Genomic DNA, 23,738 nt, shown 5'->3' on the forward strand with positions numbered 1-23,738 from the left:
TCGGTCGTATTGTACCGTCTCACTATCATCAGTCGTATTGTACCGTCTCACTATCATCAGTCGTATTGTACCGTCTCACTATCATCAGTCTTATTGTACCGTCTCACTATCATCAGTCTTATTGTACCGTCTCACTATCATCAGTCTTATTGTACCGTCTCGCTATCATCAGTCGTATTGTACCGTCTCACTATCATCAGTCGTATTGTACCGTCTCACTATCATCAGTCGTATTGTACCATCTCACTATCATCAGTCTTATTGTACCGTCTCACTATCATCAGTCTTATTGTACCGTCTCACTATCATCAGTCTTATTGTACCGTCTCACTATCATCAGTCGTATTGTACCGTCTCACTATCATCAGTGGTATTGTACCGTCTCACTATCATCAGTCGTATTGTACCGTCTCACTATCATCAGTCTTATTGTACCGTCTCACTATCATCGGTCGTATTGTACCGTCTCACTATCATCGGTCGTATTGTACCGTCTTAATATCATCAGTCGTATTGTATCGTCTCACCAGCATCAGTCGTATTGTATCGTCTCACCAGCATCGGTCGTATTGTACCGTCTCACTATCATCAGTCGTATTGTACCGTCTCACTATCATCAGTCGTATTGTACCGTCTCACTATCATCAGTCGTATTGTACCGTCTCACTATCATCAGTCGTATTGTACCGTCTCACTATCATCAGTCGTATTGTACCGTCTCACTATCATCAGTCGTATTGTACCATCTCACTATCATCAGTCGTATTGTACCGTCTCACTATTATCGATCTGAATTGACCGTCTCACTGTCATCGGTCATATTGTGCCGCTTCGCTTTCATCAGTCCTATTGTACCGTCTCGCTATCATCAGTCGTATTGTATCGTCTCACCAGCATCAGTCGTATTGTACCATCTCACTATCATCAGTCGTATTGTACCATCTCACTGTTATCGATCTGATTTGACCGTCTCACTATCATCGGTCATAGTGTACCGTGTCGCTATCATCGGTCATAGTGTACCGTGTCGCTATCATCAGTCGTATTGTACCGTCTCACTATCATCAGTCGTATTGTACCGTCTCACTATCATCAGTCGTATTGTACCGTCTCACTATCATCAGTCGTATTGTACCGTCTCACTATCATCAGTCGTATTGTACCATCTCACTATCATCAGTCGTATTGTACCGTCTCACTATCATCAGTCGTATTGTACCGTCTCACTATCATCAGTCATATTTTCCCGTCTTACTATCATCGGTTCTATTTTACTGTTTCACTATCATCGGTCGTATTATGCAGTCTCACTACCATTGGTCCTATTGTAACGTCCCACTATCATCGGTCGTATTCTACAGTCTCGCATACATTGGTCCTATTTTAACGTCTGACTTTCATCGGTCATATTGCACCATCTCACTTTTATTGGTCGAAGTTTACCGTCTTACTATCATCAGTCCTATTGTACCGTCTCACTTTCATCGGTCGTAGTTTACCGTCTCACTATCATCGGTCCTATTGTACCGTCTCACTATCATCGGTTCTATTGTACCGTCTCACTATCATCGGTTCTATTTTACCGTCTTACTATCATCGGTCCTATTTTACCGTCTCACTATCATCAGTCGTATTTCACCGCTTCGCTATCATCGGTTCTATTGTACCGTCTCACTATCATCGGTTCTATTGTACCGTCTCACTATCATCGGTTCTATTGTACCGTCTCACTATCATCGGTTCTATTGTATCGTCTCACTATCATCGGTTCTATTGTACCGTCTCACTATCATCGGTTCTATTTAACCGTCCTACTATCATCGGTCATATTGTACCGCTTCGTTATCATCGGTTCTGTTTTACCGTCTCACTATCATCGGTAATATTGTACCGTCTAACTATCATCGGACATATTGTACCGCTTCGCTATCATCGGTTCTATTTTTACTGTCTCACTATCATCGGTCCTATTTTACCGTCTTACTATGATCGGTCATATTATACCGTGTCGGTATCATCAGTCGTATTGTACCGTCTCACTATCATCAGTCGTATTGTACCGTCTCACTATCATCAGTCGTATTGTACCGTCTCACTATCATCAGTCGTATTGTACCGTCTCACTATCATCAGTCGTATTGTACCGTCTCACTATCATCAGTCGTATTGTACCGTCTCACTATCATCAGTCGTATTGTACCGTCTCACTATCATCAGTCGTATTGTACCGTCTCACTATCATCGGTCGTATTGTACCGTCTCACTATCATCAGTCGTATTGTACCGTCTCACTATCATCAGTCGTATTGTACCGTCTCACTATCATCGGTCGTATTGTACCGTCTCACTATCATCAGTCGTATTGTACCGTCTCACTATCATCAGTCGTAATTTTCCGTCTCAATATCATCGGTCGTATTGTACCGTATCACTATCATCGGTCGTATTTTACCGTCTCACTATCATCGGTCGTATTATACGGTTTCACTATCATCAGTCGTATTTTTCCGTCTCACCAGCATCAGTCGTATTGTACTGTCTCACTATCATCAGTCGTATTTTACCGTCTCACTATCATCGGTCGTATTATACGGTTTCACTATCATCATTCGTATTGTACCGTCTCACTATCATCGGTCGTATTGTACCGTTTCACTATCATCAGTCGTATTGTACCGTCTCACTATCTTCGGTAGTATTGTACCGTCTCACTATCATCAGTCGTATTGTACCGTCTCACTATCATCAGTCGTATTGTACCGTCTCACTATCATCAGTCGTATTGTACCGTCTCACTATCATCGGTCGTATTGTACCGTCTCACTATCATCGGTCCTATTGTACCGTCTCACTATCATCGGTCGTATTTTACCGTCTCACTATCATTGGTCGTATTGTACCATCTCGCTTTCATCAGTCGTATTTTACCGTCTAACTATCATCGGCCCTATTTTACTGTCTCACTATCATCGGTCGTATTGTACCGTCTCGCTATCATCGGTCGTATTTTACCCTCTCACTATCATCGGTCGTATTGTACCGTCTGGCTCTCATCGGTCGTAGTTTACCGTCTCACTATTATCGGTCCTATTATACCGTCTTACTATCATCAGTCGTATTTTACCGTCTCACTATCATCAGTCGTTTTGTACCGTCTCACTATCATTGTTCCTATTTTACCGTCTTACTATCATCGGTCCTATATTACAGTCTCACTAACTTTGGTCGTATTGTAGCGTCTCACTTTCATTGGTCCTATTTTACTGTCTTACCATCATCTGTCCTATTTTACAGTCTCACTATCATCGGTCGTATTGTACCGTCTCACTATCATCGGTCCTATTTTACCGTCTCACTGTCATTGGTCGTATTGTACCGTCTCACTATCATCAGGCGTATTTTACCATCTCACTTTCATCGGTCCTATTTTGTAGTCTCACTATCATCGGTCGTATTGTACCGTCTCACTATCATCAGTCGTAGTTTACCGTCTCACTATCATCGGTCGTAGTTTACCGTCTCACTATCATTGGTCCTATTTAACCGTCTCACTATCATCGGTCGTTTTGTACCGTCTCACTGTCATCGGTCCTATTTTACCGTCTTACTATCATCGGTCCTATTTTACCGTCTTACTGTCATCGGTCGTATATTACAGTCTCCCGTCCATTGGTCCGATTGTAACGTCTGACTTTCATCCCTCCTATTGTACCGTTTCACTATCATCAGTCGTATTTTACCGTCTCAGTACCATTGGTCCTATTGTAACGTCTCACTATCATCGGTCGTATTTTACAGTCGCGCAAACATTGGTCCTATTTTAACGTCTCACCTTCTTCGGTCGTAGTTTTCCGTCTCAATATCATCGGTCCTATTGTACCGTGTCACTATCATCGGTCGTACTTTACAGTCTCACTATCATTGGTCCTATTTTACCGTCTCATAATCATTGGTCCTATTTTACGGTCTCACTATCATCGGTCATTTTGTGCCGCTTCGCTATCGTCGGTTCTATTTTACCGTCTCACTATCATCGGTCCTATTTTACCGTCTCCTTTCATCGGTCGTACTCTACCGTCTCGCTATCATCGGTTCTATTGTACCGTCTCACTATCATCGGTTCTATTGTACCGTCTCGCTTTCATCGGTTCTATTGTACCTTCTCACTATCATCGGTCGTATTGTACGGTCTCACTATCATCGATCGTATTTTACCGTTTCACTGTCATCGGTCGTATTTTACCGTCTCACTATCATCGGTTCTATTGTATCGTCTCACTATCATCGGTTCTATTGTACCGTCTCACTATCATCGGTTCTATTGTACCGTCTCACTATCATCGGTTCTATTGTACAGTCTCGCTATCATCGGTTCTATTGTACCGTCTCACTATCATCGGTCCTATTTTACCGTCTCACTATCATCGGTCATATTGTACCGTCTCGCTATCATCGGTTCTATTGTACCGTCTCGCTTTCATCGGTCCTATTGTACCGTCTCACTATCATCGGTCATATTGTACCGCTTCGCTATCATCGGTTCTATTTTTACCGTCTTACTATGATCGGTCATATTATACCGTGTCGGTATCATCAGTCGTATTGTACCGTCTCACTATCATCGGTCGTATTGTACCGTCTCACTATCATCAGTCGTATTGTACCGTCTCACTATCATCAGTCGTATTGTACCGTCTCACTATCATCAGTCGTATTGTACCGTCTCACTATCATCGGTCGTATTGTACCGTCTCACTATCATCAGTCGTATTGTACCGTCTCACTATCATCGGTAGTATTGTACCGTCTCACTCTCATCAGTCGTATTTTACCGTCTCACTATCATCGGTCGTATTATACGGTTTCACTATCATCAGTCGTATTTTACCGTCTCACTATCATCGGTCGTATTGTACCGTTTCACTATCATCAGTCGTATTGTACCGTCTCACTATCATCGGTCGTATTGTACCGTCTCACTATCATCAGTCGTATTGTACCGTCTCACTATCATCAGTCGTATTGTACCGTCTCACTATCATCAGTCGTATTGTACCGTCTCACTATCATCGGTCGTATTGTACCGTCTCACTATCATCAGTCGTATTGTACCGTCTCACTATCATCGGTCGTATTGTACCGTCTCACTATCATCAGTCGTATTGTACCGTCTCACTATCATCAGTCGTATTTTACCGTCTCACTATCATCGGTCCTATTTTACTGTCTCACTATCATCGGTCGTATTGTACCGTCTCGCTATCATCGGTCGTATTTTACCCTCTCACTATCATCGGTCGTATTGTACCGTCTCGCTATCATCAGCCGTATTTAACCGTCTTACTATCATCGGTCCTATTTTATTGTCTTACTATCATCAGCGGTAGTTTACCGTCTCACTATCATCGGTCCTATTTTACCGTCTTACTATCATCCGTCGTATTTTACCGTCTCACTGTCATCAGTCATTTTGTACCGTCTCACTATCATCGGTCCTATTTTACCGTCTTACTATCATCGGTCCTATATTACAGTCTCACTATCTTCGGTCGTATTGTACCGTCTCACTATCATCGGTCGTATTGTACCGTCTCACTATCATCAGTCGTATTGTACCGTCTCACTATCATCAGTCGTATTGTACCGTCTCACTATCATCAGTCTTATTGTACCGTCTCACTATCATCAGTCGTATTGTACCGTCTCACTATCATCGGTCGTATTGTACCGTCTCACTATCATCAGTCGTATTGTACCGTCTCACTATCATCAGTCGTATTGTACCGTCTCACTATCATTGTTCCTATTGTACCGTCTTACTATCATCAGTCGTATTTTACCGTCTCACTATCATCAGTCGTTTTGTACCGTATCACTATCATCAGTCGTATTTTACCGTCTCACTATCATCAGTCGTTTTGTACCGTCTCACTATCATTGTTCCTATTTTACCGTCTTACTATCATCGGTCTTATATTACAGTCTCACTATCTTCGGTCGTATTGTACCGTCTCACTTTCATTGGTGCTATTTTACTGTCTTACCATCATCTGTCCTATTTTACAGTCTCACTATCATCGGTCGTATTGTACCGTCTCACTATCATCGGTCCTATTTTACCGTCTCACTATCATCGGTCGTATTGTACCGTCTCACTATCATCAGGCGTTTTTTACAGTCTCACTTTCATCGGTCCTATTTTGTAGTCTCACTATCATCGGTCGTATTGTACCGTCTCACTATCATCAGTCGTATTGTACCGTCTCACTATCATCGGTCGTATTGTACCGTCTCACTATCATTCGTAGTATTGTACCGTCTCACTATCATCGGTCGTATTGTACCGTCTCACTATCATCAGTCGTATTGTACCGTCTCACTATCATCGGTCCTATTTTACCGTCTTACTATCATCGGTCCTGTTTTACCGTCTTACTGTCATCGGTCGTATATTACAGTCTCCTGTCCATTGGTCCGATTGTAACGTCTGACTTTCATCCCTCCTATTGTACCGTTTCACTATCATCAGTCGTATTTTACCGTCTCAGTACCATTGGTCCTATTGTAACGTCTCACTATCATCGGTCGTATTTTACAGTCGCGCAAACATTGGTCCTATTTTAACGTCTCACCTTCTTCGGTCGTAGTTTTCCGTCTCAATATCATCGGTCCAATTGTACCGTGTCACTATCATCGGTCGTACTTTACAGTCTCACTATCATTGGTCCTATTTTACCTTCTCATAATCATTGGTCCTATTTTACCGTCTCACTTTCATTGGTCCTATCTTACCGTCTTACTATCATCAGTCGTATTGTACCGTCTCGCTATCATCGGTCGTATTTTACCGTCTCACTATCATCAGTCGTATTTTACCGTCTCACTATCATCAGTCGTTTTGTACCGTCTCACTATCATTGTTCCTATTTAACTTTCTCACTATTATCGGTCCTATTGTACCGTCTCTTTAGTATTTTACAGCCTCGCATCTATTTGTCCTATTGTACCGTCTCACTACCATCGGTCGTATTTATAGTCTCGCATCCATTGGTCCTATTGTACCGTCTCACTATCATCGGTCGTATTTACAGTCGCGCATCCATTGGTCCTATTGTACCGTCTCACTACCATCGGTCGTATTTATAGTCTCGCATCCATTGGTCCTATTGTACCGTCTCACTATCATCGATCGTATTTACAGTCTCGCATCCATTTGTCCTATTGTATCGTTTCACTATCATCGGTCGTATTTACAGTTTCGCATTCATTGGTCCTATTTTACCGTCTTTCTATCATCGGTCGTATTTACAGTCCGCATCCATTGGTCATTTTGTAACGTCTCACTATCATCGGTCGTATTTAAAGTCTCGCATCCATTGGTCCTTTTGTAACGCCTCTTTTTCTTCGGTCATATTGTATCGTCTACCTATCATCGGTCGTGTTTTACAGTCTCGCATTAATTGGTCCTATTGTACGTCTCACTATCATCAGTAGTATTTTACAGTCTCGCATCCATTGGTCCCATGGTACCGTGTCACTATCATCGGTCTTGTTTTACAGTCTTGCATTCATGGTCCTATTGTATCGTCTTACTATCATCAGTAGTATTTAAAAGTCTCGCATTCATCGTTCCTATTGTATCGTCCCACTATCATCGGTCGTATTTATAGTCTCACATCCATTGGTCCTATTGTAACGTCTCATTTTCTTCGGTCCTATTGTATCATCTTACTATCATCAGTAATATTTAAAAGTCTCGCATCCATCGTTCCTATTTTATCGTCTCACTATCATCGGTCGTATTTTACAGTCTCGCATTCATTAGTCTTATTGTACCGGTCCAATATTACCGTCTCACTATCATCGGTCGAGTTGTATCTCTTCGCTTTCACTTATATAATTGTACCGTTTTGCTATCATGAATTTTATTCAACCTATATCTGAACAGGACGCAGACGATATTGAGCGTCTCAACAAACTGAAAGGAGAGGTCGAACCTAATATACCAGCCAAAGTGCAAGATGAGAATCAGAACCCTGACGGCGATTGGCTACGTGGTACAAATGTAATGGCAAACGGACTTGCTGAGGTACTGAAAAACTTAAAATAGTTGTTGGTGGTTCTGTAATTATATAAGTTTAGGAAATAATATACACTTAAGCAAACAATTAGTGGCTTTCAAAGTTTTACCTACCAAGTAGCATTCGATCACCGGCGCTTGTACAGGAAACCGTATATATATATGTGTGAAAGAAGCAGTGTGTATTTCTACAGGGAAGTGAAGATAGTCATCGACCAGCAACACCTCGTTTTGGTCATCATGGGAAGAACAAGAAACGACGAAAACGTGAGTTCAAATCTGTTATTGGTTGTTTGCATTTACTGTGAAGGTGTACAATCGACAAATCAAGTCACGGACTGTTCAGATTCTTGTTATTTGCAAACTTTTTTTTATCCAGCAAAAGCCAGAGGCCCTGCCCTTTCTAGCCAAGCAGATGTTGATGAAGCAAGAAAAGCACAAATTGAGGCGGAATTGACAAAATTTCGGAGACAAAGAAGCTCCTCTGAATGTCGACCAAGTCAGAATACGAGAAGTCCAATCCGCGACCGCTCTGTTGATCGTCTGATTTACAGCAGAACAACCCAAAACGGACATTTAGGAAATGACAGCGGCATAAACCCTGCCGTTTGGAGACTGCAATTAGATGGGCATGGCGCTCGTCAAAGACACGAAAGCCAGAATAGCGTATCAAGCAACATTTCATATGAAGTTGCAAGCGTGTTTGACTCTGATTCTCAATATTCTTCCGATTTCAACGACTCCGCATCCAGCAACAGCAGTAGCTACATAACAACAAATATAGAAGACGCATTGGATGAAATTGAAATACCGGAAGAAGGAGAACAAACATCCTTTTATGAACAAAGCTGCAGACAATACAATGATAATACACAAAAAGGAAGTCAGTTTGCAGAGGCCGATGATAAAATGTTGAAAAATGGCGTGAAGTTCAACATGTCATTTATGCACCAGTTTGTTGACAGACATCCTGATACTATCAACAGGGACAATTTTTATGACAGGGCTTTTACACCAGATCAAATGCACGAAAGAATGCTTCAAAATCCTAAGAAATATTTGAGGTGCATGATACAAGTACAGGGGTCACATGAAGCGTTTTGTACACCAATTGATTCAACACATGGAAGTTCTGTTATTGAGATTTCAGGGAGATCGAAGATTGGTCAGGTCTTTAATGAGGATGAAGTTTTGGTAGAATTGCTAGATGAAAAAGAAGAACAGGACAAACGATATGGCAAAGTGTTAGGTGTTCTTAACAGACAGCGTCACAAAGGCAAAGATCATCCTGTCTTCATCTGCACGTTAGATAATATGGAAAGCCATCTTGTCCAACCGATGTGCAAGACAATCCCGAAGATCCATGTCATCAATACCAATGTTTTAGACAGATTTGGTCATAAGATGAAAAAGTTCAAAGTAGAAGTTTATGAATACGACGAGCATGCGGAAGAGCTGTTCAATCCGAAAATATATGATATAAATGCATTTGGAGAGAAAACATACGTGTTTTTGGTTGCAATGATATCCTGGAATCCGAGGCATGTGTATCCGTTGGGTGCGATTGTGAAGATCATAAATTGGGGAAGCAGCATTCCGAAGGGACTAGCTGTATTAAATCTTCAGCATGATGTTCCATCTCTGTATAAGAAAGAGACAGTAAAACAAATGGAGTGCATCTCTATGGCAATGGGCCGACGCGGTGGTGAACTAGATAGTCAGATGCTGCGTGACCGCACTGATCTGACAAACCTGAATACATTCACTATAGATCCGCCGGAGTCAATGGACCTTGATGATGCATTGAGCGTAGAACGTATTGACGAAAGGTATCGCGTTGGCGTCCATATTGCAGATGTTTCTGCCTTTGTGCAGCCAGGAGATCCGATCGATGTGGAAGCTTTTGAAAGATCTACTACTTTTTATCCAGGTATCCGAAAGCCACGACACATGATACCAGAGCCTATGAGCTCAAACATTTGCAGTCTGCATGCAAACAAGAATCGTTTAACGTTGACTATATTTTTCCTTCTCGACAATCAGGGAAGACCCATACAAATGGAGGGAAACAATTATGATATAGTCGAGTCCTTCATTAAGTCAAAGGCAAAACTATCATATAGCCAGGCGCAAAACTTTATTATGAGCACCAGCGAACAAAGCCAGCTGGCACAGGATGTTAGAACACTCTTTACACTTGCAAAGAGAATCCGACTTAGGCGACTCGGAAAGGCAATGTTTGCTTTGACCAACGATTGGGAAGAAAATTTAGAAGAAGAATCACAAGCCCAGACTTTGGAAGCCCATTATCTGGTAGAAGAATTTATGATAATGGCAAACAAGAAGGTTGCAGAAATACTGTGTAGACGCTTTGATCGATGCGTGCCCATTTGTAGACAACCACCACCGTCCGAGGAAGGACTTCAAGAATTTGTTAAGCAAAACGGGGTCTACATAGATGTCATGTCTTCGTTTCAAGACAGGAATATTATCGATCGTACCAGAGGAACAGACAATGTGCTTGCCGACAAGAGCGGTGCTGACAAGTCCGTACTAGTGTCACAGCAGCTTTGGATGAAAATGAAAAAGGATCCATTATTTGCAGCCCGATGCTTACAAAAGGATACTGTGTTTGCCCTGCAGAATGTCATTTACCAGCAGTGGCTGTACATTCAGGAACCAGCTGCATATCATTGTGCAGCAAGCGTCACTCCGGAGGATGGAAAACACTGTTCCCTCAACATGTACCCTTACACTCACTTTACATCTCCGATTCGACGATACAATGATCTTGTAATACACAGGCTCTTAAAAGCCTATGTACGAAAATTGCCGAATCCGTACAGTAAGGATCAAATCGACAAAATCTGCACCCATATCAATTCAGTTAACAGGCGTTCCAAACAATACCAGCGAGGATGTAAAGCACTGGAAGAAGCTGTGACATTACATGAAACCCCAGAAATGATGAGCTGTTTCATAGATGACATTACAGATCAGGGATTTACGTTGTGTTCTCCCTTTTTGAAAAATGCCAAGAAAGCAAATAGAGCACTGAACTACAATCTTCTAAATATGGATTTCAGACCAGAGGTCAAAGAGGATACCAAATCAACTTGGGACCTTGTGAAGGCGACATGGAGGAAACGCCTGTACGATTTCAAAGGAGAGCCATTACAATATCCCCCTGATCGTGGATATACTTTAGAACTGAACCCACAAAAGAACGTTGTTTTTATCCAACTGCATCACTGGGCCAAGATGTTGAAATCAGCTTCAAAGGGCATGCTAGAAGACCTTGCAAGACACATTTCTGCAGCTTCTTCAAAAGCGAACAACCAAACTACGGAATTGGATGATGTGAGCACTGAATGTAGAGACTTAGAGTTACTTCAGCCGAGTACCAAATTTACCATGACATTTTCTCGTGGACAAACTGTTCACGTGCAAATGACTGCAGGTCCGCAGAAAGGTCTCCTCGTCATGAAACCGATGTTGTACAAGATGACAAACAGCATCAACTTCTGCTTGCTTCACGCAGAGGATCCAGTCTTACATCTGTTTCATTATGTGAATACATGCACTTTGAATCAGTACAAGAGTGTAAAGCAGTATTTGCAACGTTGGATACCGCTGATTCTCATGGAGGCTGCGGAAGGCATCGTACGTAACGAAGAATCGTGTGTAATACACAATGTCCCGATAAAATTCACTGGTCGAAGGGGCAAATTCGTCTTGAGTTTGTCTCATTCTGAAACAAGAAACATAGAGCTCTCTGGCACTGAGTCTGACGACGAAGACGACTGTCAGAGCGAAGGAAGTGCCCGATCCTACGACTGGCTCTGCCTAAAAGCACCAATTCCTGGAACAGAGAAACGATCTGGTGAAATGAGATCTGTCATTGACACTCTTCCAAACTACTGGGTTGGACATGCAGAAGTAAAAAGTGTTAAAAAGAAGAAAGACACAGAGCCGTCTGGAAAACTGACGGTTCACTTTGACCTGCACGACAAGACCCCATCAGTACCATTGCAAATGAAAGACGATCCGAAAACAACAAACTACAGCGTGGAAATACTGAAGAAGTCTGAAGTTGACAGGTATTTTAAAAAAACATCGGATGGTTTTAACAATCAACTTAATTATATTTTTGAGTACAAGGACTGATATCTAGAACAATACAAAGCCCTTTGATTCAACTAAAGTAATCAATTACAAAAAAAATATTATAATATTGAAAAAAAGTAGAATCAAAATCACCAACAATAAACGTAAGTAGCCAACATATATTTCTTGTTCTGTGAGATCGGATTTTGAAATGGTATTTCAACTAATTTTTTGAAATGTTTTAATCCTGTTACGTTTGTTTGTTTTTTTGTAGACATTATCCCCAGGTCAGAAAATCGACTATGTTATACCTTGCTACATTAACTTACAGTGTTCATTGTTTTATCACATGTTTATGTACAAATTGACTTTTTCATACTCTTTGCCAATAATGTGTCTAATATTCTGTCCATTTTAAAGGCGCACTGAAAGCTTCATAAAGCAACTTCCATCTGAGAAGTCATCTCAAAAATCACTTGCCACGTGTATCGCTCTGAACCAGGCAATCCCGCAATAAGGTAAAACAAATACCTGTTTGTATGATATTTTGTTATAAGTGTAGGTTTTAGAAAATCAGAGCATTAAACGTTTGTTATTTAAGATAATAAATATATTAACGTCATCACGTGTAATGTTTTGTTCAAGATCGGGACCATGCACAGATAGTGGATTTGATTGAAAGGGATCTGTGTTTCACTGCAAGTGACAACCAACAAGACAAAACTCTTCCACGCAACAACAGAAGGCAGCAAGAAGCAATTGACAAGGCCCTGACATCAAAATTCACACTGATTCAAGGACCACCAGGTACATACCATTTATTACTCGTTTTACAGAATTTATTTCTCGATTATATATCATCTTCGAAACAAGATTACATACCATGCATTCATGTCCTTGGCAATGAAATAATGAAGTCAAGTAACGCAATAAACATGTAGCTCTAACGGCCGATATGTTTTTGGTGTGTGATAAAAAAATATTTATGGAAATATACTCTCAATTTCGTTCAAGGCAATCATTCTTATCGTTAGAACGCTGATTTTCAGGCACTGGCAAGTCGTACACAGCCATTAAGCTGATGTATTTATTCGACAAAATCAACAACATTTTGCACAAAGAGGGGAAGCCAAAAAAACAAGTTCTGTTCTGTGGACCTTCGAACAAATCAGTTGACCTTGTTGCAAGTATGTATACCTTGACATTACTATTATGCTTTTGAACTTCATTTCTTAATAAATGATTTTGTTCTTTTATCTCCTTATTTAATATCAATTATATTTTGTTTCATCGTATGCATTGATGTTAACAGAATGGATGTTGAAAAAGATGCGCCACTACAAGCCCGATTTCGTCCGTGTATACGGTAGGTCGATTGAGGACATTGACTTTCCGATCCCTGGACGCCCCTTCTTGTCAAAGAAAAGCACACGAACCTTACATGCTGACCCGGATCTGAAGTCAATAGCTCTCCACAACCTCATTAGAGAAAAGGGAAAGCCATATGCGGAGGAAATCAAAGCATTGGATAAGTACTTCTTAAGTACAAACTACGCGCCAGACCCTGAGAAGGTGCCGAAATATGTCCATCTGATATGTGAGGCATCCATCGCCGAAATTCGAAGTCATGATATCATACTTTGTACCACAGCTGTTTGGTCAAACCCTAAGGTGCTGGAGGCCACACGAGTTCATCAGGTTTGTGTTCTAGATTATGTTGAAAGAGAGTGAAGAGTTAAAGAAACTAATCATGTGTTCATCCTTTCTCTTGTTTCCAAGCAAAAATATAAATGCTTATACATTTTTCAAGTGTATTAGATTTTTAACTTTTTTATTATTTTTATACACAAAACAACACGACTTGTACATAATAGACTTCATGTACTTCATAGACTTTGTGTCTTACATATTGTGTTTGAAACGAAGCATTAATTTATTCAGGTAATATGAATCTGGCATATGTCCCGAACCACAGAAGCAGCATGGTTTTACCATAGTAGACAGCATATACTTTACTTGTGGCGGACACGTCGTGTTTAAAAACGAAGCACTGATTTATCCAGTAAATTGTTGAAGCTGGCATGTGTTCCGAACCACAATGCCTCGTACACAAAGCAGCATGATTTGAATATATCAGACCACTTTATTTATTTTATTCAAGGGTTATTTTATTCGTGTTTTGAAGAAAAAACGTATTCATGCAGGTAATTGTTGACGAAGCTGGCATGTGTCCCGAACCACAGTGCCTTGTGCCGGTTATCGCCACAAAGGCTGAGCAAGTTGTACTAATCGGTGACCACAAGCAGTTGAGACCGATCATTATGTGCCGGGATACAGGAGAATTAGGACTAGCAACTTCACTCTTCGAGCGATATGCCACTGCTAGCAGCGCCAAAAACGTGCCATTCACAATGCTGAATGAACAGTACAGAATGGTTAGTCTAAAATGTTAATGTGCTAGCTGTATTTCGCCTGTTTAGTACATACAACATTAATATTAATGTGTGTGTGTGGGGGGGGGGGGGGTCTATGAATTGTTCGCGATATTTATTGGAGGTGTTCTGTAAATCCATGTTAATACGATAATGAACATGATTTATCTGTATCATTTTTTGTCTACTGTTTCTGTTTTCTTTATAGGATTCTGTTGGTGATTGCTTCCATTGTGAAGTTAACAGTGTTTTGGTTGTTGTGTGTTAACAAGCATCTTTTTCGTCTCTAGCATCCACAAATTTGCGAGTTTCCGTCGGATAAGTTTTATGACAAGATGCTGAAAACTCGACAGGGTGTATGGAACAACAATCCGCTGAGGATTTGGCCAGAGGACCAGTATGACACATATCCCCACGTTCTAATCCACGTTGAGGGAGAAGAAAAAAAACTGACAGTTTCAACTGAGGATGGAAATGAACAATCAAAGAGCAATGAACAAGAGATAGAGGAAGTGGTAAGAAGCATATACTATCCAAGTGAATGATTTATTATCCAATTTACTGAAGTTGTTTTAATTCGCTTGATTAGACTTGTGAGGTCTGTGGAGTTTATGCGTTTGTTTCTCTCCTTCAATTCGCATTTGCGCACTGACCTTCTAATCATGGCTGATGTTGTGTTTTTTACCGAGGGACTTTTTATGTGTGTTCAACTTTAGTTCAGTAAGTATCTATGACGAACAAAGGGGTTGGAGACATTTTGATTTTGTGTAAAAAGCATGTATATATACATATTTTTAGCCCTTTGATATGCGTTTCATATAGTGCATATAGATATGGTTGACTTTGATGAGACTTTACAACAATGATAAACTCCCAGCCTAGTTGTGCATAAACATCGGCATGCCCTCCTCTTGTAATTTCTTGTTGTTTCAATCAAGGCCTGTGTAGCCCGTGTCTTTTGTTAATTCAATGCTGATTGGTGTATGTTTCTAAACCAGCTCCGACTGTACCGCTACCTGGGAGATCAATCCGATTACGAACACGTGTGCATCCTGTCTCAATACAATGCACAGTGCTCGGAGATAAGGCGTCGTCTGATCGAGGAGAAGTTTCAGGAAGCTGCTATAAACGTTAACACTGTGGTCTCGAGTCAAGGTAGACAACTTATCAGGCAGATTGTATGTTAGGCGTTGTTTCATGGGCCTTAAAACAAAGTTCATAGTTCATGCTTGACTTTAACGTTTAAAATGTGTTTGAGTGTCTAGTGTATGATGGGTAGTTCATATTTCACGCTTGACTTTAACGTTTAAAATGTGTTTGAGTGTCTAGTGTATGATGGGTAGTTCATAGTTCATGCTTGACTTTAACGTTTAAAATGTGTTGGAGTGTCTAGTGTATGATGGGTAGTTCATAGTTCAAATTTAATGATTGGCTCGTGCCTGTAGTTAAGAATATACTTCCAAATAAAATTGTGAGGTTTTGTTGTTATAATTTTCAGTGCATCATCTCTGGTTACGGCTTTCAAATGTAAGCACATATCAGTCAAAAACTCAATAACTACTTGATATATTGGATTGAAACTTGAAACAATCTAGTATGATAACTCTATCATAGAATGTCCATTTATTATTTGATTTATAATTTCTGTTTAATCCGATTAAACATTGATATATGGATATTTAATTGAAACGTTGAAATCTTTAAACTTTAAAACGGCAGAACAGTCGAGCGCGCTGTCCAGTGGGAGCTCTTGTTATCTTTAGATCCCTTCGTTTTATTATATAAAAAAAACTAAAAAGAGTTTTTCGTGTAACGATGCGATACGATATGATTTTATTCAGAGTTGAAATTAAGATTTATTCGACTTAAACGTTTAACATTTGTTAAAGTGACTTGTGCAATTATGTTTACACTTAACCCATAGGTGGTGAGTGGGACTATGTAATCTTCAGCACCGTTCGCTCCCTACCGGATTACAAGATCGAGAAGAGCCCTACACTTGGTTGGTGCAAGCACAATCTCGGCTTCATCACTGACCGGAACCAGGTCAATGTAGCCCTGACCAGGGCGAGAAAGGGGCTTATTATAGTCGGTAAGGAACTGTTTTCTATGACGTCATGTAACAAAACACAACATCATTTAAATCGAAAAATGGCGACCTTTGCTTGACCGAATGTTTGTATTAGAAATTTAAAAAATCGCACGCACGGATAAGAATGTCCTTTTTTCGTGCGGTGACGCTGCTTTGTAAGCATTTATTAGATTCAATCAATATATTCATTTGATATTGACATATACTTTTATTATTTAACGATATGTCTAATGTCTGAAAATCAACGAAAGAGTTTATATCAAGTTGATGCTTTCAAATCCAGGAAACAAGAACCTGTTGGCGTGCGATGCAATATGGAAGACACTGGTTGAGCATTACGAAAGACGGGGCTGTATTAAGAACCCATGTGATTTCCCGCCAAAAGGCGTCGAGAAGACAAGACAGGAAATTATGCGGGAGAATCAAGCAAACGCCAGGCGCATGTTTGGAGGTGAATTGGTCATATCCGGCAAAGGCAAAACCACCTATTACGAGGGTCCATTCGATTTACCAGATAATGACAGAACGAATCGCGAAAATGGGTCGTCGTGGCAACAAGGTGGGCGAAGAGGGAGAGGAGGACGAGGGGGAAAAAGATTATAGAGGGATGGGGCGTACGAACGTTTGCTGATATGTTAAACGATTGTCATTTGAGAATGGGCTGTTTTAATTGTCATGTTTTATGTTTGTCAATTTTGTACAACTATGTATTAATATCAATTATTTGCACGATGGGTTTTTTCACCACTAACATGTGAAATAGCAGATATGTATTTGCTGTTTAATATTAATGAAATGTTATTGTTGTCATGTTATTCATTTATAATCAGTATGTAAAATGGATCAATTTGCTATAATTATTTCGTATAATATGTACGTTGGATCCATAGTGTTATCAATTTCAACTGGCATTTTCTGAAATATGTATATTCTGTTGTTATTATTATAGATGTCTGATTTTGTAAAAATGTTTATACCAAAATGATGACTTTTTCATAACTAAACCATTGCTTACATGTTCATTTAAAGAAAAAGTGTTTAAACTCTATTCGAACACGATTTTTTTTATTTTTTTTATTTTTATTTTATTTCAACGCGATGCCTTTCTCTTGCTCTCTCTCGTTTGTGATTTTACATAATAATAAACAGTTTTATTTGCCAAGACATACAAGGCATCTAATTGGTATGTAATGTAAATCATGCCGATGATTCCAGTCGTTGTTTGAAGGCTATCAATCTTACAGCAAGGTAAAGTGCATCGGCGCCGTCGATGGCAAAAACAACGATACCAATAATTCTTGAACAAACCGTGAAAAAGCCTAACTACCTCGTATTGCATGTGGACCACAGGAGGCGGCACATTGTAGACAATGTTCTCCCACTATGCCTTGGATACCTTCGCATGATTAGCTGTGTTCCATGTAGAATCATATACCGTTGCTGTGATATGAAAAAAGGTAGGTAAGATGCTGTTTATTTAAAATATACTGCACAAACCACCGAGTGATCGAAATTATACACGAGCGCTTATGCATGCGTTTATTATTTCAATAACGAGGCAAGTGGGTGACGTAAATGTTTCAGTGTTTGATACCATGAAGTTAAAGACAGCGTTAAATAACTAGCGCGAGGTATAAGTACAGTATTTTAAATTAGCCGTATGCTAGTTACTGAACAGTTAAGCTCCGCCTTCTTGTAACCGTTCTGGTATGGGAGTTTTGTGTTTAGATGAGAACAAGGCAAGCTCTCTCAAACATGATACAATTAAAGGAAACCAAAATCCTGATTCAGTACGAGTTAGATATATTACAACATGTGTAAAAATAAACAGACGTGTACGTTAATGCTTCAACTTTACAAGAAACAAAGCAATATTTGCTTCTTATTTTTCGCTAAAACCGAAGAGAAGGCATTGGAAATTGTACAGCAAATGAAGTAATATACGACCACCTTAAAGAGCGCATTAACTTTTAAACTTCCCAACTAAACTATCGCCTCTCAAGTAAATAAACAAAACCAAAACGCTAATCGCTTGTCTATTTTGGTCGAAAAGAAGATTCCTGGATAAGAGTTAGAGTTATTAGCCAAGTAATATATGTGTATACTCACTCCGGCAACATTTGTACCAAGTTCCATTTGAACATTGCGGCAAAGGTTAAAGGTTTGGCACGACGCCGACCACACTGGGGCTAGACATTGCCTCGAGTTTTAATCTATGAAAAACAGACGACCAAAATACGACAAAATTGATCAGTAAAAACAAGTATCAAATAAGTAAATTTAACCTTGAACTTGGGCCAGAATTTATCAAAGTTATGTAATCTGAATACAGAAAACCCGATCGATTTCTGAGTAATGTATATTATATTTTCAGAAAATGTTCACGCAGACATTTTTGGGACGGATTGAATTGCATCAAACTACGCAATAACCTCCTTATTAAACAAAATATACTGAAGTACATATGTATACAAGCAACAAGACTGCAATTTTTAGAGATTAAGTGTCACAAAATTGTTTTTATTTACAATGTACCTGTATAGAAATAGCGGGTAGACTGCACGTATTCTCCGATATGAAATATGAATAATTACTCATATATTATACATGGAATGATACCTGATCCATTTATTTAAAACCCTAATATGCTACATTGCTTAATAACATAATTTAATTACAACTAACAAAATCTGTGATTCTTTAAACTGCCTGAATGCCTTAATTGGACTCGAACCTTATTATAACCATGGATCATGAGTTAAACTTGAGAGTCCCAGGTATGGTAATATGGAAATGTTACTTTTAACAAGGGTGCTGCGGAGCGAACGCCAAAGCTCGTCGGTTGTTGTTGTTGTTGTTTTTGCCAAAAAGGGGCATAACTCAACATTGATGATTATTACCAGACTAATAGGCCACACTTTATCTGTCAGGTTTGTCTGTGACACCAAGGTCATAAGGCCAGGCCATGAAAATACATCGACTTTCTTTCTATGAAAAAGACATTATCTAAAGTGCATCTTGTTTATGGAAATATTTTTTATAATAGATCTTAAGTAAAGCAATGGGTTTACCATGGCACAGAATAACGAACAAAATGAAATATTTCCAGAAACATTTATGCAAAATGGTCCCTTAAAAAAAGATAACCTCTTTTTAAATAGGAACTAACGTATTTTTCATGGAAGCTTTATTTTAAGAGAAACTTAATTTCATTTAATTCAGAACAATAACGTATGCTTTCATATCAGAACTTTACCATATACAATGGATCGTTAGATCCACTTAGTTAAATATACGTGATTGAAAATAAAGGAACACTCTCCGAATCAATCAGCAAACTGTTGCTCGCTCACAGCAGGGCCCAGCCCAGTCGAGAGTATGTCCTGCTCATCTTTGATCCCTGTAAGCGCCTGAAGGACCAGTTGCTTCGCCCCCAGGACATTCCAGGTTCCTTCCAGCTGCCGCATGGGCCCGCTCCATAAGCTGTCCTCTCCGGCCATCTGTGTAAAGCCAACAACATGATAGTTGAAAGTACAAATAACGTACTTGTACAGATGGAATTAGACTGCAATAAGAGAATAAACTGGTGGGTATGGGGACGGTAGAGTACTTATGGTGTTTAGGTTTTCCGCTATTAAAGCTGTCAGATCCCCAGGAAAACGACCACGGCACGGAACAAGGGCGCGGACACGATATGTTTCCACACATAAACATTTACACAGATATTTAGACTTTATAATTGATTCGCAATTATTTTGCAAAATTCAGTATGACTAAATCATGATTATAGTAAAGAAGGAATTTTCAGCAACATCAATGAATGCCGCCCTGTTAACCACGTAATACACATAATCTTGAGAGGTCGTACACACAATGGTCATTTCTGATAAGGTCATTAATGTTAAAACCGCAACTGAAAATGATATATCTCATCACACATCAATACATTCTTATGACTTTGTTGTTTGGCATCCGAAATAAACTATTGTTAACAAATTGTAAACTGTTGATAGTTGATATATTTCTCTAAATTGATATCTTAACAGTCTGAAATAGGATATACGCCCTAAATGCAAGCTTGTCTGATGTACTTACTAAACAACAAAACAAACAATGTAGTTGTTTATTTTGACGAAAGTATTATTGAGTTCATTGTAATCTTAGCCAATTGATTACAAATCAGTTTTAAAATGCATTGCAGCTAAAGAGATTGATTTGAAATGTGTTCAGTTCCATGCGGAGTACATTCTATCAAGTTCAAAGAGTTTAAAGCTGCACTCTCACATATATCCATTTTAACAACTTTTTCATTTTTTGTCTTTGAAGAGCAAATTGTTGCGTAAATATTTGCAAACCAATGATAAAAGATTGCTGACAAAATATAAGATCGCAGATATTCATATTTCAGTTCAAAAATTAATGTTTTATGGTACTAACGGTTTAAGAAAAAGGCATAAAACATCAATTTTTTAACTTAAATATAACAGTATGCAATCTTTCTTTTTTTGTCAGCAGTCGTATATTACTGATTTCCATGGATTTTCGCCAAAATAGGCTCGTTCCAAGACAAAGAAAAATAAAAATAAAATGTCAGAACGTTTTATCTGTGAGAGTGCAGCTTTAAAATATCATCTGATATTAAATAATTTATCATTATTTTCATTATTATTATTATCATTATTATTATTATTATTATTATTATAAACTAGAAACACTTGACAGCATCGCTTGTATCATTATATCATTGAAACATTGTAATAATAATTCTTTTGAGCATATTTGCTATGTAATCCTTCCTATAATTACTTTGAACGACGCAGTTGCATATATTATCCTTGTTTACAAAATATAAACACATACTTAAAACGTAAAATGTTTATACACTGTTTTATAACTTCCACAAATATATGTTTGAAAAACAGAAAACCGTTGAACTTTTTAATTAATAATACCTTGATCTGTTAGACACTATCTTATCCTTTCGAAGCTCTTAACGATAAGTTAATGATGTCATTTTTTCACCCTGTCCTCAAATTATTGCAATGTAACCAAGTTCTTGTCGATTCAAATTCTGACGTTATTTTAATGAAACGATGCTTATTTGTGTCACGCTAATTTGAAAACTGTTTATGCTTACCCTGGGAGTAGGTTTTGTTATTCAGGGTGAGGAATCACGTGACTTCAACAGGATTCTCACATGTGTCACAACGGATCATAACCGAAATAAACAAACAAGAATGTGATGTTCATTTTTAATTTTTTTTTGATATAAAAGATGTTGTAATCATGAACATTGCATGAAATAATGATGCATATGATAGTGTCTATACCAGCCACCCCAATGAGGTACTCGGCCACGCTAGCCAGTTTAACAGACATCCCACTGAGGTGCCCGGCCACGCTAGCCAGTATGACAGCCATCCCACTGAGGTACTCGGCCACGCTAGCCAGTATGACAGCCACCCCAATGAGGTACTCGCCACGCTAGCCAGTATGACAGCCATCCAACTGAGGTGCCCGGCCACGCTAGCCAGTATGACAGCCACCCCAATGAGGTACTCGGCCACGCTAGCCAGTTTAACAGACATCCCACTGAGGTGCCCGGCCACGCTAGCCAGTATGACAGCCATCCCACTGAGGTACTCGGCCACGCTAGCCAGTATGACAGCCACCCCAATGAGGTACTCGGCCACGCTAGCCAGTATGACAGCCATCCAACTGAGGTGCCCGGCCACGCTTGCCAGTATGACAGCCACCCCAATGAGGTACTCGGCCACGCTAGCCAGTTTAACAGACATCCCACTGAGGTGCCCGGCCACGCTAGCCAGTATGACAGCCATCCCACTGAGGTACCCGGCCACGTTAGCCAGTATAACAGCCATCCGACTGAGGTACCTGGCCACGCTAGCCAATATGACAGCCATCCCACTGAGGTGCCCGGCCAAGCTAGCCAGTTTGACAGCCATCCCACTAAGGTGCCCGGCCACGCTAGCCAGTATGACAGCCATCCAACTGAGGTGCCCGGCCACGCTACCCAGTATGACAGCCATCCCACTGAGGTACCCGGCCATGCCAGCCATCCAACTGTGGTGCCGGGCCACGCTTGCCACTACTTAGGCCATTCCCACTGAAGTGCCCGGCCACGCTAGCAAGTATGACAGCCACCCTACTGATGTGCCCGGCCACGAAAGCCAGTATGACAGCCACCCCACTGAGGTGCCCGGCCACGCTAGCCAGTACGGAAGTTACCCCCACTAAGGTGCCCGGCCACACTAGCCAGTATGACAGTAACCCCACTGATGTACCCAGCCACGCTAGCCAGTAAGTCAGCCATCCCACTGAGGTGCGCGGCCACGCTAGTCAGTATGACAGCCATCCCACTGAGGTGCCCGGCCACGTTAGCCAGTATGACAGCCATCCGACTGAGGTACCCGGCCACGCTAGCCAATATGACAGCCATCCCACTGAGGTGCCCGGCCAAGCTAGCCAGTATGATAGCCATCCCACTAAGGTGCCCGGCCACGCTAGCCAGTATGACAGCCATCCAACTGAGGTGCCCGGCCACGCTACCCAGTATGACGGCCATCCCACTGAGGTACCCGGCCATGCCAGCTAAAATGCCAGCCATCCAACTGTGGTGCCGGGCCACGCTTGCCACTACTTAGGCCATTTTCACTGAAGTGCCCGGCCACGCTAGCAAGTATGACAGCCACCCTACTGATGTGCCCGGCCACGAAAGCCAGTATGACAGCCACCCCACTGAGGTGCCCGGCCACGCTAGCCAGTACGGAAGTTACCCCCACTAAGGTGCCCGACCACACTAGGCAGTATGACAGTAACCCCACTGATGTACCCAGCCACGCTAGCCAGTAAGCCAGCCATCCCACTGAGGTGCGCGGCCACGCTAGTCAGTATGACAGCCAGCCCAATCAGGTACCCGGCTACGCTTGCCAGTATGACATCCATCCCACTGAGGTGCCCGGCCACGCTAGTCAGTATGACAGCCATCCCACTGAGGTACCCGGCT

The 23,738-nt window shown here is 40.7% G+C and overlaps 2 protein-coding genes across 2 annotated transcripts in view; both read left to right on the top strand.

Annotated features, from left to right (window-relative positions):
* Positions 1 to 17,774, top strand: part of LOC128212903 (helicase with zinc finger domain 2-like) — a 29,242-nt gene extending 11,468 nt beyond the window's left edge. The window contains 12 exon segments of the mRNA XM_052918296.1: positions 7,949 to 8,089; positions 8,275 to 8,347; positions 8,460 to 12,180; positions 12,608 to 12,705; positions 12,833 to 12,994; positions 13,237 to 13,374; positions 13,500 to 13,885; positions 14,392 to 14,622; positions 14,910 to 15,134; positions 15,618 to 15,774; positions 16,544 to 16,711; positions 16,995 to 17,774. Of these exon segments, the coding sequence (XP_052774256.1) occupies positions 7,949 to 8,089; positions 8,275 to 8,347; positions 8,460 to 12,180; positions 12,608 to 12,705; positions 12,833 to 12,994; positions 13,237 to 13,374; positions 13,500 to 13,885; positions 14,392 to 14,622; positions 14,910 to 15,134; positions 15,618 to 15,774; positions 16,544 to 16,711; positions 16,995 to 17,314 (5,820 nt within the window). The 3' untranslated portion in view covers positions 17,315 to 17,774.
* The window catches only part of LOC128212902 (helicase with zinc finger domain 2-like), a 58,944-nt gene that overhangs the window by 12,038 nt on the left and 23,168 nt on the right, over positions 1 to 23,738 (top strand). The window lies entirely within an intron of this gene.

This window comes from Mya arenaria, chromosome 13 (assembly GCF_026914265.1).
Source record: "Mya arenaria isolate MELC-2E11 chromosome 13, ASM2691426v1".
NCBI lineage: Eukaryota > Metazoa > Mollusca > Bivalvia > Myida > Myidae > Mya > Mya arenaria.